Source organism: Manduca sexta, chromosome 18 (genome assembly GCF_014839805.1).
Source record: "Manduca sexta isolate Smith_Timp_Sample1 chromosome 18, JHU_Msex_v1.0, whole genome shotgun sequence".
NCBI lineage: Eukaryota > Metazoa > Arthropoda > Insecta > Lepidoptera > Sphingidae > Manduca > Manduca sexta.
The window spans coordinates 4,319,587-4,333,757 of NC_051132.1; the positions used below are offsets into that span (position 1 = coordinate 4,319,587).

At 31.8% G+C, this 14,171-nt stretch overlaps 2 protein-coding genes across 2 annotated transcripts; both read left to right on the forward strand.

Moving 5' to 3' along the window:
- Positions 1-327: 327 nt before the first annotated feature.
- LOC115442834 (odorant receptor 85b) lies at positions 328-9,847 on the forward strand. The gene is made up of 12 exons (XM_030168009.2): positions 328-381; positions 1,451-1,551; positions 2,189-2,346; positions 3,153-3,305; positions 4,140-4,319; positions 6,041-6,193; positions 6,283-6,412; positions 6,862-6,958; positions 7,210-7,311; positions 8,974-9,062; positions 9,547-9,613; positions 9,708-9,847. The coding sequence occupies exons 2-12, from the start codon at positions 1,493-1,495 to the stop codon at positions 9,762-9,764; spliced, it is 1,245 nt and encodes a 414-aa protein (XP_030023869.1). The 5' UTR covers positions 328-381; positions 1,451-1,492; the 3' UTR covers positions 9,765-9,847.
- A 1,209-nt stretch (positions 9,848-11,056) lies between these two features.
- On the forward strand, positions 11,057-14,105 carry LOC115442848 (protein BCCIP homolog). Its single transcript, XM_030168040.2, has 7 exons — positions 11,057-11,269; positions 11,785-11,911; positions 12,225-12,352; positions 12,650-12,786; positions 12,993-13,129; positions 13,499-13,647; positions 13,936-14,105. Exons 1-7 carry the CDS (start codon positions 11,138-11,140, stop codon positions 14,005-14,007), a joined length of 882 nt encoding a protein of 293 aa, XP_030023900.1. The 5' UTR covers positions 11,057-11,137; the 3' UTR covers positions 14,008-14,105.
- Positions 14,106-14,171: the final 66 nt, after the last annotated feature.

Sequence of the window (14,171 nt, forward strand, 5' to 3'; positions counted from 1 at the left end):
TAACCTATACAGTGTGTATTGATAAGGGATACAATAATAAAGAATTAATAACAAAGTGCTAAATAGCCATTATTGTGTATTTATACATTATTCTTAACTATGGACTAAGTGTACCTATTATTAAATTAAAAGTAAGGCTTGTTACTTGTTTTCTAACATAAAACAAATAAAAAGTACTTTATATACTTATGCAAGAGTTTTATAAAAGTTCTTCAACAAACATAAAATTCTAACCGTCGACTGTTTATTTTCACACGAGTGCCTTATAAAAGCGTTTGGAGGAAACGGCAAATATGGTATTATTTTAAAGCTACCGGCGAAATGGCGTCATATTTTAAACGCATATTTTCCAGAAAACAACTCGATGCAAATAAACCAACCGTGAGTTTTTAACATACTTACACCAAATTATTATTGTTTCGGCTCTAAACAGGTCAATTTAATTGATTGACTAGCTAGTAGTGTGGGATAAAATCTATCAGCTCGCGTCCGTCGATATTTTATTTGGACGCCACTCCACTTACTATCTGATACATTGAAGTCTTAGTAACCTACTTTTTTTTACATCGCACATGAACCCACCATAAAAAAATAGATATACCTACGGACAAAACAGCTACCGGCCCAGTCCTTCAGGAATGTGCTATTCACTATCCCTTTGAGGTAGCTCGGCGCTTTCGTTGCGCCTAGCGTCATTGGGCGGATTAATTAGATGCCTCTTAAAAGGCGGAGGATTCTGTAATGGAGTCAAAAAAATGCTAATGAATTTGGTGGTACAATGAACATTGCCTAGTTAAGAGTGGAACGGACTGCCGAGATGAATCTCCGTAAATTCAAAACCCGAGGGCACGCACCACTGACTTTTATAAAATTATGCGAGTAATTTTTGTAATTTATGTATTTTTTTATCGGTGAAGGAAAACATCGTGAGGAAACCTGCAAACCTGAGAAGCTCTCGATAAGAATTTTGACGGTATGTGAAGTCTGCCAGTCCGCACTACGCCAGTGTGGTGGACTAAGGCGAAAAACCTTTCAGTACTAGGAGAGGCCTGTGCCCATCAGTAGGACAGTATATAACACATGGCAGATATTATTATATACACACTGATACCGAATTTACAAAAGTGATGAGTCATAGGGTGGTTTTTCCAAATTCCGAAACTGTAATTTCGTTTGAGGCAATACTTACGTTCATTTAAAAAGAGGCTGATGGAAGAAAATGTTACATTTTAAAGACGCAGCATCTTTCAGAATTTTACTGATTAAGTAATTATACAATTCTAGAATAAAAGAAGCTATGACTGGGAATAAATGTGATATAAACAATCATATAACGGCTACTCTAATTTATACTAACTCCAAGTTCTACTCACCTCCATCTTTTTCGGAATACCCACCTTAAATCTGGCATGGTTTGTGGAAACATCTCATATCTAGTAATTGGTTACAGGTGTACACCAGAGAAGATTATGACAACACGTATTCAGTACCAATGGCAGTGTTGAAGCTGGTCGGCCTTCGGCTCACCAAGGAAGATCTCTCTTGCGCCAGGTAAGGTAGAAAACTTTATTTAAACTCACACTCGTATTCGTGTACTCATACTAGAATCCTTGCTATCATAATATGCTAGATATCACTGTGTGGAACCAAACTTTTTAGTTCCGATTTGAAAGAAAACGTTTGAAATGTATCTAATTACTGCGCATTGAATACATAAAAATACAGTTTTAAACAATTACTAAGTTTCATGTATTGTTATTTCTATTATTAATGAAAAACGCCATTATGCTACGTGATTACAATAAAATGTGTCCAATAGATACTATTAATGTGTTAACATCTGTTGTAAGAGTTCATAAAGCAGACTATGCTGTTACAAAACTATTATCTTTGACACCACTACTGACCTCAGAGCTAAAAGCATCTAGATTTAAATATGTAGCATTTTATAGAGGGACAATAACCTTGTTTATATTTAACATAATCTAACAAATGGGCAAATGATTGAACTGGCCATAGACAGACACAATTTCAGAAGAATCAAGACTCTACTTCATGATATGTTGTACAATGATATGATTCTATCGCTTCATAAACTTAGAAGAAGAAAAAGATACTATTTTTTTAAGTTAATTCCCTTCTCAATTTCCCTATAAATGCATTGAATATAATTAGAATTATGTTTTAGATTATGCTGGAACGTGTTCTACTGGTTTGAATTTGCCAATCTATTCATTGTGACTTGGCTGGAGTTGATTAACATGGTGCAGACGGCCAAGGGCGGTTCGTTCCAGGATGCTGTTGAGATATTCAGGATGATGCCCTGCGTCGGATACTTGCTACTAGGTATGGCGGATATAACAAATCTTTTAGATCGGAGCTTGATACAAAGAGTTTAGTGCCACCATGTTCATTTAGCATGTAATTAAATGGCATTTGGTTCTGTAATATAATGTAGTCCTGTTCTACGCAGTAAGCCAGTATTTTGGGGGGCTGGTCAGAAACCTACTAACCTATTCTTACTGTATGTGTTCGTATTACACGAAATTTAAAAAAATAAATAACATGCAGAAAACAGTTGATATATAAGAAGCTCAGTTTTAAATATGGAGATAAAACAGTACATTTCAAATGCTATGTGTAAATACTCAGATATCTACTCAGAGCCAATAAATACTATCACTTTTGAACTAATTAGATAGTTAAAGAAATATAAAAAACGCGATAAAATCCTAAAACTAGTTTTATTTCGATGTCTATATGGCGTAAACATAAGAAGTCATTAGTTACAGAAATGTCATTTAAAATAGCATAAAATTATTTCTATAATCTTAGTAAAGTATTGAAATAAAACTATTAAGGGATTTTATTGGGGTTATTTATATTATTATTCTGTCCCGACGTGTCGAAGACTTTGAAGCCTCCATGGTCACGGAGCGGGCTGAGGTGTTAGTCATCCGCAAGTCAAAATTACAATATCTACCTACATTTTCCAGTCATACAATATTGTTATTATTTTTTCTTAGCTGTTGACGGTCGGGCACTAACGTCTGGAGAAAATAATAATATAAATAACCGTGATAAAATCCGTAAATAGTTTTATTTCAATGTAAACATAAGAAATCACTTTGTAAAATAGATTACCGTTTCAGCCATGGCCAAATCATACAAGATTGTGTACTACCGTCCCGTTTATGAGAACCTGGTGAGCGAGTTACGCGACATGTGGCCTCGAGGCGTGGTCTCCGAGGAGGAACACCTCATCATCAGTACCGCACTAAAACAACTGTACTACGTCGTCCAAGGTACACAATATAATATATTGTGTTTTTCTAATCAGTCTCAGCTAGGAGACTAGAATTTGTGTCCGCCACATCTTGGGTCGATATACATCGTGAAAATTCGATACACTTGTAGCGCCTCCATCCGTCCCTTTCGGGGATAAAAAGCGTGATTGTATGTGTGTCTTTATGTACCGTCAGTCAAAAAAGTAGCTGAACAAGATCAAAACTTCAAACCGCTTTTACACAATAACTTCAATCGAAATGTTGTTTTTTTCTTTATCTAAAATAAAATAAATTCTTCAAGTTCATGTTAGTGAAGAAAAAACGTTTATATGGATACAAAAGTTTAAAGGCGATTTAAAATTTGTTCAGACACTTTTGTTTCTGACTACAAGCATGTGAAATGACATTCTAGTAAGATGAAAATTCCAACATAATTTGAAAGAACGGTGACTTTTCGTAGGTATTGAATACTGATCTTTTCAATTTAACAATTCCTTCAATGTCCTTGATATTAAAGTTTTAGATTTAAGCCTTCATTTCAAATGTCTAGACAGTATTTGTAGGTCATCCACCGGGGATAAGATATCGTTCTTGACATTCCATCATTGTTATCTTTAATGTCTCGACAATTAAATTACGTAACATGACTTTTGCAAAACGTTTACCTTGGCACCTAATTATTTTACTATTTTACAAAACATCTTAACTTAACTTTATATTTTTTCTATACACTATATATAGTACTTTACTACATACATATATAGAACATAGTATAATACAATCATCTGGTATATTCTACAAGTAAATTGAAGAGGTCGTCATTTTGTAAATTGCTATTTTTTCGACTTTCAGGGTACTACTGGTGCAACAATGCTCTCTTGGTTATATTTCTATCACCACCCTTCGTAGAGATAATAAAACGAGCCGCAGGAGATGAAGTGCCGTTAATCCTACCATTCTTTTACTGGTTTCCGTTCGACCCGTTTCAACGTATCTTTTACGAGATAATACTAATCGCGCAAACTTGGCACGGTGAGATATGTGTTTTTAATAAGTATTACTAACATACTACAGGTAAATTGAGTACTATTCGCAGATAGTATAGCAGCTTTTGAAATTAGCGATACTTCCTTCGGTCTCTTATTTGCGACATATTACAAGGTATGTTTGTCCTAATATCATTCTCATTTAGTTCAATTTGAATTTGAGAATTTAATTTCTCTCGCACAACTTCCTTCTTCTATCTAATCTCATCTTACTGTGAGATCATGGTGGAGTCGACGCCATTCACTAAGTATAAGCAAAATATTTGGAGGCGGTGTCTTGCTTGACGTCAACCCATTCTAGAGACTTCAATCCCGAGCATTCCGTGTTAAACAAAATTCTCTTTATGGCACCAACTACAATAATTAGTTCTAAAGAAAGCTCTATATCTTAGCACTTATAAATAACCGGAGAAACTTCTCGAGCACCTATGAAAGGCACAAGAATTTCATTTAAGTGCCAACAAAAATGTAATCATTTTTAATTACGCCCCGGAACTCGGCGATAAAATGCGGTGGAATGAATATGAATTTTGGATTACTTGGATTTTAATCATTACTGAACGATTTTCGGCAAAGTATGCTTTCATGATTCACGTTCGGAAATTTAAACAGATATTTTCAGTATTTGTGAAAATTAATGTTCATTTTGTTTATATCGGTTTGCAAAACATTGAATTTTATATATTTACATACCGAAAAAGTAAAAGAGGTTTTAAAATATACGAAAATGATATTTTAATATGTAAATAATAAAGTAGGTTGCTTTCATGATTCACGTTCGGAAATTTAAAAGAGATTTTCCGTATGTGTGAAAATGTATGTTCATTTTGTTTATATTGGTTTGCAAAACATTGAATTTGATATATTTACATGCTGAAAGAGTAAAAGAGGTTTTAAAATATATGATATTTTAATATGTAAATAATAAAGTAGGTTTTGTCATTTATTTATACATTCAGTTTCTGCAAATTTATATTTATATATACGAAATATATTTTGACGATCGATTACAAGAACTGCCGTGTGGTACACGGATGCCATAATTCTGAAGCTTGAAGTTTACTATTCATTACAAAATTTATGTACGTATTAATTACAGTACCAACCTGTTATATTAAGCTTTGGTTAATCAATCATGATAATAAAACTTTATTATAGATATAAATATAATGAAACGTAGAGACGATATGGCTTCCAAATTTCCTAGACTGATAGGCCTCAACCGAGGTAACTAACTTTACTGATTAATCAATGTCATAACAGAAATCCATTTTGACGGCAATTTTGCTAATACATCCCTTATCGGACCTGTTATTTAATTAATGTTCGTGTGCGAAATGGTTTTAGAATTGAATAGTGAATCCTGTGTTGAATAACCTCTCTCATTAGTAATTTATATATTGATCATGTAATATTTTTGTTACGAATATTATGTAGTTCTATGAATGCTTTTATACATATATGTGAGTATGTGTGTACTAATCATATACGTTTCTTTCTACGTTAATATTTCATAATAATCTTTTTTCTATCATAATATACACCTACCTTGTTTTAGCTCTGCACAATTTAAGATTGACTGAAAAATATTTTTAGGCTATAAGTATGTCTGAACAAATAAAAAGTGTAAATAAAGTCTACATTACAATCTCTAGTCAAATACATCAGTATAAAAAAGCGAGTACTTCAGATTATATTTATTCACAGGTCTAATAACGATATGGTTTATGCTCTGCGGTGATCTTCTCTTCTGCATATTCCTAAGCCACATAACAACTCAATTTGATTTATTGTCTGTGCGTATCAAAAGACTTGTTTATGTACCTATCGATAAACAATTGGTTGAAAGTTATCCCCTAGGTAAATATAAACTCTGTAAATTTAGTCAAAAGTTAAAAAACACATAGTCATAACAATAGTTAGTAGACTATACCTAAAAATTCTTTCAGGAGAATATAGCAAAGATTTTTTAAAAAAAGATAAGCATATTAATTTGGATTCGTTTACGGAAAAAGAATGGGAGAATCGATATCAGAAGGAAGTTACTGAAATTGTTTTAAGACATCACGCTCTAATCAGGTAATATACCTTATGCCAATATCATAAGTGCTAAAATTAATTATTTATACTCATAAATTATCTATGAAGCAAGATGGAACGTATTCCAAGAGTAACTTAGTTTTACCTTTGACTTTTAGGAATAAGTTCAGAGTTGTTAAAATTATGTAAAAATTATAATTGCGTAATTCTGACTTTTATAGTTACCCAAATACGCCTTATGTTTTCCAAGTATTGTTTACAATAATTTCAAAGGAATTATTTAACGTTTTTTTAATACTTAACTGGCCGTAGTATCCTACTCAATATTACTAATCTTATTAAACATAAGATTAATAATATTGAGTATTAAAGTAAAAGTAGTTTTCGAAAATTAATTATCTAAAGCGAAGTCAAAGATGAATATATTTTCAAAATTAATTTAAAACGAGGCATTAGCTCAAATATCCTACTCTATATATATTTTTCAGATTATCTGGCGACGTGGAAAATTTGTTCAGTTTTGCGCTTCTGGTCAATTTCTTCAACAGCTCTATCATCATTTGTTTTTGTGGATTTTGCTGCGTTGTAAGTTATAAAAGATAACTAAAGTTCAAAATTAAATCAAATATAACTTGATACATTCCAAAAATAGGCCGTAATTAGGTATACAAAGTTAGCGAAGTATTTTCAAATATGCATTTACTTAAATATTAAAAGATGATTTGAAAAGTTTATACGTTGTTTTGTCTTGAGGTACCTACCTACTAGGTAAGAAATTCAGAAATGAGTTACAATATTTATTTAGAAGAACATCAATACAGCATTTCTTACTTCAGATTGTGGAGAAGTGGAACGAGATGGTCTACAAATCATTTTTGACAACTGCCCTCTCACAAACATGGCTCTTATGCTGGTATGGACAACGTCTACTGGAATCTGTAAGTATTTTGAAACTAGTCTAACAGTGTGCAATAAAATTTTAAGTTAATATAGAAACCAAAACTCGTAGACCTTAGGTAGAGCATGTAAAGTCTTTCTATATACTGGCTTGTGGCTTATTAGGAAGATAACTATTTTTAAGGTAGTTTCGTCCCTTCAATACAACCATACGAAAGGCCTAGAAAGTATTACAGCAATCTACTTACTTGAGCCTAATACGATATGTTCGTCCCTACTGGTAATAATATAAAAAATTCTAGTCGTGAATACGGCCTCGGACTACTGAAACTTGAAACAAGCGAGTCGCAAACTGAACTGTATCTTTAGAGGGCTAAGTTATTTTTTTTTCAAACTGGCAAACCTGATGATAAAAAATAACTTAGCCCTCCAAAATTCTGAAAAAAAAAATCCAACTGAGTTGCACTGAACTGCGCTTGTTACATGAAAATCTATATTTATATATAAAAATGAATCACTATTTTCCTCGCTCACGCCATAACTTTATAACGACTTAACCGATTTCATTCATCTTTTTAAGTTTTCTAATATTATGTAGAAGGTTCTTACGAATATTGGAAAAATTCTTAAAACTTAACGTCTATTTTAACTTATCGCGTTTAACAATACACGCGTTTCATGAATGTGAATTAAGCAGACAGCTGTTTTTTTCTCAGGTATAAATATGAAAAAAAATATAGGTATAATTCGTCTGTACGGGTGTATGTCACTGACCTCCTCCTAAGCCGTTGGACCGATTTGGATGAAACTTATATGTTTTCGCTTGAGTCTCTGGATGGTTTAGATAAAAAATTGGACGACATAGGTGACGCTGTACTCGGATTCTAGGATTTTGCCTAATTTTTAAGGCAAGGCAATGTCTTTCGGGTCAGTGTCTTATAAAGGCCAATAACATAGGTACTCCAACCACAATAAAAGCTCGCCTTTCCTTGAAACGGAGAAACGGTAGGGTTTGGAGACGTACCTACTGTTTGGCAGTAACATCCAGTAAAGCATCTATGAACAACATAAAATATTTTAACCGATTCCTTTATATTTGACACTGTCTATGTCCACTTTCTATATGAACCTTGAGTGTGCTCGCGATGTAGACTTATGTTTGCTACGCCAGTGATGTCTTCCTGCTATAATTTTCATATTGATGTTGAATTAATATTCAACATCAAATTGAAAATAATTAAACTAATTCAATAATTACTTACATTTCTTGTTTTCTGAGGTCAACTAAACTTCTACAAATGGAATTTATTAGTGCCCTTAAATAAAAAGTCTACTTCCATTTTTTAGCTCATTCTAAATCCTATTGTAGAACATAGGTATAACTATAATGCGGTTCTAGGTAGCATGCTATTTAAGAACTTACATAAAACAAAAAAATATATTTTTAAGGACACAGCTAAACAAAACTTTTATGAGATTTGCAGAACTTATAGATGCAACTATTAATAACGTGAATAATTTTGAGAAAACTTGTTTCACAAATCCTTAAGTACCATTAAAACTCAGATAACAGATGTTTTATTTTTAAAATCCAGTAGATACTTACTCGTATCTTGAACTGTTACGATTTCAAAGAATAATGATTGTGATCCATAATATTTATTAATATTGTTTAGTTATTTTCGGTTTGTTTCGTTCCATAGAGCGAAGGAGTTTCGAGTGCAATTTACAACAGCGGATGGTACATGGCGACTAGGAAAATTAAGAGCTCTCTATTAATTATGCTTCATAGGTAAATCCATAATATTATTGTCTTATTAATTTATTCGGCTTAGTTATTTTATTGGTAGTAATTTATACGACTTTAATCGGCCCTACCTACTAACTTAATCGAGCGATAATCTAGCGGTAAGTAATGGACTGCAATGACGGATCTCTTAGCACCAGTTCCAGCGTATTTATTGAGCAGCTCAATCCAAAATGCCTTTCTACAATCGATAAAGAAATGTATGGAATTGACATATCTTATCGATAAGTCTGTAGATCGAATATGTCTATCCCGTACGTATTTTCATCTTCTAGGGTAAACAGTTGTAGAAAAACGTTTTGGCTACGGCTTATGACATTCCGTAGTTAAGTACATGGGTTTTTTAACTTATTATAACTTGCTTAGAAGCAAAGAAAAATATTGCGAGACGATCTGCAATCCCGAAAATTATACACAAGAATTTAAAGCTATACTACATGCTATTTCTAAGATCTATGTTATTTTACAGAGCTCAAAAAGAAGTATACGTAACCACATATGGATTTTCCGTAATTTCTCTGTCGAGTTATACAACGGTAAGCAGGAAAATTGGAAATGCTTATGCTTACTTTTTAATTTGTTAATTAGGTATAGGAGTTTTTTATTTATGTAATAATTATTTTATTGCAGATTATTAAGACGGCTTGGTCGTATTTTACACTTCTACTTAATATTTATAAACAGTAGATTTATAAATTGTTGCATTATATTATTATGCTCATATCAAAACCTTATAATGTAGGTATACACAATAAACAGGTATAAATAATTTCTGTGTTTTAATGTAAGTAAACATTACGCTTATAAATAGGTGAGTACCTACATTTTATAATGTGAAAGTGTTACACAAAATTAAAAATCTAATTAAACCATATTACCTACATAAAATAAAATAAAAAGTGCATAAAGGTAGAGTCTTCTTCCATTACATCTTTGATCATAACTTCCTATAGTGTGGGTTTGGCGCAACACATTTTTAGCTTAATGCCCTATAAGTATTCCTATAATATTAAATTAATATTTTTTTATAGTGTAGATATTGTTTCAATGACGATACCGTGAATGCCACCAAATTGTTGATACCGTGCATTCATTCATCTTCTCCTTAAAAATAAACATTACTTTAAGCTGCAACCGATGCTATTAAATATAGACTTTAAAATTGAATATTTCATTAATTTGGTTTTTTCATAGACCTAAAATGTCTTTTTTTGTGAAATTCTAGCTTGAAAATATACCTTCCCAATGTTAAAATAATATTCGGTCATAAATTTATCAAACACTATTTTATTTCCCTGTTTTGTATTCCGTTCCGTATGTAATAGGGGGGATTCCAAATTCTGGGCTGATATTGAGCAGAAAAACAGGACCTCAGAGCGCTGCCATACCGCGCATGCAGGAGTGTCTACTACCTACTATGCCATCGAGGCAGTTATACGTATTATACAGTTATATATTATAATATTTTATATTATAAAGTCGTCCTACAAAATAATAATAGGTACATACTATGCACTACATATAACCGAAAACTCAGTGCGTCGGTGGGTACGAGGGCGTTGAGTTTAACTGTATACCCTTCAGTGCCAAACAATTCTCACCTAGTCGTGTCTTGATTTATAAAGCGGGATACTTAACCCTGCCTATCCATCGTTGGGGGTATAAGAAAATAGCGGTGCTATTTTTTTAAGATCTTCGGTAGAAACTTTTTAGTGTTTTATACCACCTAGTAGGCATTAACTAAAACTTTCGTATAGACATGTTTACAACATTTAAATACAGATGACAGCACTAATATAATGTATATTTTAAATTTCAATAATGAAAAAATTGTGAAAAATGATACATATATTTTTTACAAATATAAATAAAAAAAATGCACGCTTAAATTAAGATTTAAAAAATGCATGGTATTTCATAGACCATAGATAAAAGGATTATTTTCGACCTCAGACATCCCTAGTTTGGTATTTGTCATTTGATTGACAAATTCTAGTTTATATTTTGTCTCTGGGTAAAGTTTGTTTGGATTTTCATGGTGAGCGGTTGTGTCACATCTTATGTGTAATAAAATGTCTAACAAAAGGAACAAAGAAATCCAGAACGACCACAGTGACAGTGAGGAAGAGCAGGAATCTGGTAGTGAAAGAGATTCCGACTTCGATTCTGATGGAAACTTCATCGGAGACAAAGTAAGCTATGATAAATTATAACCTAAAAACACATGGGATTTGCGGCATGTGATTATTTTTATGCGTAATATTGATTTAATTACTCTACCTTCCATAAACTTGCCATAAAATATTGCAAAATAAGTCAGTTTTGCTATACCAAAACCAGTTAAAATTTTCTCTGCGTGTACAAAACCAGTTTTGTTATTGAGATGTAGTTAGGAAACCGTGACGATATTATATTTCGTTACGGTATTAAATATTGTACTATGCAATATATATTATTACAATATCAAGGTCTCTCTAAGAATTTTCAAAAATATTATGGAATTGTTATAGTCAATGTAGAACTAACTGGGCCTTATTTGTGTTTAGCATTTGATTGTAAACACCTATATAATATATGTAGATTCCATTTTAGATGTTTTCTACAAACGATAAAATTGAGGTATAATCAGAAAAATAATTTTCATAGTTACAGAGATTTTACCTCTTTTTATTGATAACAATTCTAAAAATTATAATTATTAATTTAGGAACTACAGGCAGACTTTGAAGGTCGCAACCCCGAGGACTGTGACTTCCATGGCATAAAGCAACTTTTACGACAGTTGTTCCTGAAATCAAATGTTAGTGTAGGAGCACTGGCACAAACAATCATCTGTAAGTTTATTCAAGCAGGCAGTAACTTCATAATTTTATATTATGTTGAGCAATATCTAAACCAATGTTGTGCAATTATTTTTAATATGATATAAAAATATTTCATAAGTTTGATATTTTAATGTTATTAATCAATACATTGATCTCTTAATGGTATTAAATAAATTTTTTTATGAGGTTCTCATTCTAAGTTTGCTAGCCTTTTGTTATATTATACCGTCTACAATGAGAACTTATAGTTGGAGTAATCAATTGATTATTAATGCTTGATTATAAATAAAAAAACATCTTTAAACTTATTAAATTGTTTCAGCACAAAACTATGTGGGCAGTGTGGTAAAACAGTGCCTTGATGATGGAGAGGATGATGATGATGACGATGATGATGGAAGTAACGGTGTGTTTGGCATCACAACAGTTATTAATATTACTAAAAGAAAAGTAAGTTAAAGATCTAGTTATTGCCTAAGGTGGTTTATGGTGGGGTTTACTTTTGGAAATATGACTTGTCAAGTAAATAGTTACATATACACTTGGTAAGATAGATACAGTTATAAAATGCCACATTTTTTGGGATACATAATTAACTTGTGTTAGTAAAACTTGAAAAAAACACCCAGGTGATAGCCATATTTTTTTTTTTATATCTGCTTGAAGTTTTCACAAAATGTAATGTTGTCTATTAAAAAATGCTTTTTTTCTGTAGCACAAATAATGAATCCAGTGATGTAATTACAGGATGAACCCAGTGTAAAACAAATAAGAGACTTGCTCATACAACTTGCTGATGAAAATGCAGATCCAAACACTAAAGGATTAATCAATAAAATATTGACAAATGATGCTGAACATGTTGGACTTATCATCAATGAAAGGTAAGAATCTTTAGGCATATGAAAATAAATGAATTATGTTACATAGAATGGATAGGTTTTTGATCGTTTAATTTCCACTTAATAATGATAAATAGTTGAGTATTTATTGAAAAAAAAAAAGAGTACTAAGAATGATAAAAGAAGACATCATATTATAAATATCTTGTAAAATCATTCCAGTTTCAAATATAATTTTTTGATTCCAGGATTTTAAACATTCCTGCTGCTATCAGTGTCCCATTATTCGCATCACTCCAGTCTGAACTGGACAGAGCCATTAAAAAAAATATGCCATACCAATTCCGCTATCTCATATGGATATGCAAAACATACAACACAGGAGGTGAGTTGTTTTGAATACCACATGTTAATAACACAACACTAGCGTGATGATTCAATTTGTTTTGATAGCTTTGTAATAGTACTGCATTATAATTCCATACAATTATGAGAGACAATAATGCAGAACTTGGTAGAATAATATTAATTCTTTTTTTATTATTGCATATTATGTAGTTCGTAAATATGCAAAATATGTTTTCACAATATTATTTCATATATTGTATGAAATTACAAACTGATCTTTATGTAATAATATGAAAGAGACTTCTAAATCTAGTAGCACAATTGGCATCAAATTTAGGACTTATTTGTCTCCTGCCATGCATACATTTTGCCACCAAATAAAGAAAATATTACATATGTATTACAGATCAATCAACAGAAACATTATTTGCGAATCAAGAAGAGAAACCACTCGTAAATGAAGCTATAGCCAGTTTCGACGTGGATGTTACTGAACAGAGTGACATATCACAGTGGGATTATGATGAAGGAGGAGCTCTGACACCTTGTAGAAAGGTTAGTGATAGTTCATTTGTCTTAATCTTGTTTGCTTTATAAGCTTTCTACTGATATATAACTTTTTTGTGGTAAATTAGATGATTGTGTATCACATTGGCTAAAAAATCCTAACATAATACTCAGGTTTTGAGATGTAAATGCGTTCTAATACAAAGAAAGCCGAAACTACCGGCGCTATGCGAATATGATTAAATGGTTTATTGCAAGATCGAAAACATTATTATGTATAGGAAGACATAGTTATCTGTTTTACTGTTAATATTATTATCGTATTTATTGTTTCAGATTCTCATCTTTGAAGGCACCAAATTCAATAACTTAGTAAGGCTCATTAAGGAGGAAGTGGAGGGCGCCTGAACGCGCTAAGAAGTCAATGACTATTATGTTTATGCCGTACATACAAAATGTATTTATATATGGATATTCCTAAATATAAGTTACAAGTACTTGTTAAATTGCCTTTTTAATCACTTGTTTCATCACAAAAAAAGCTTGTTCATAATCATTATAACGCAATTTGT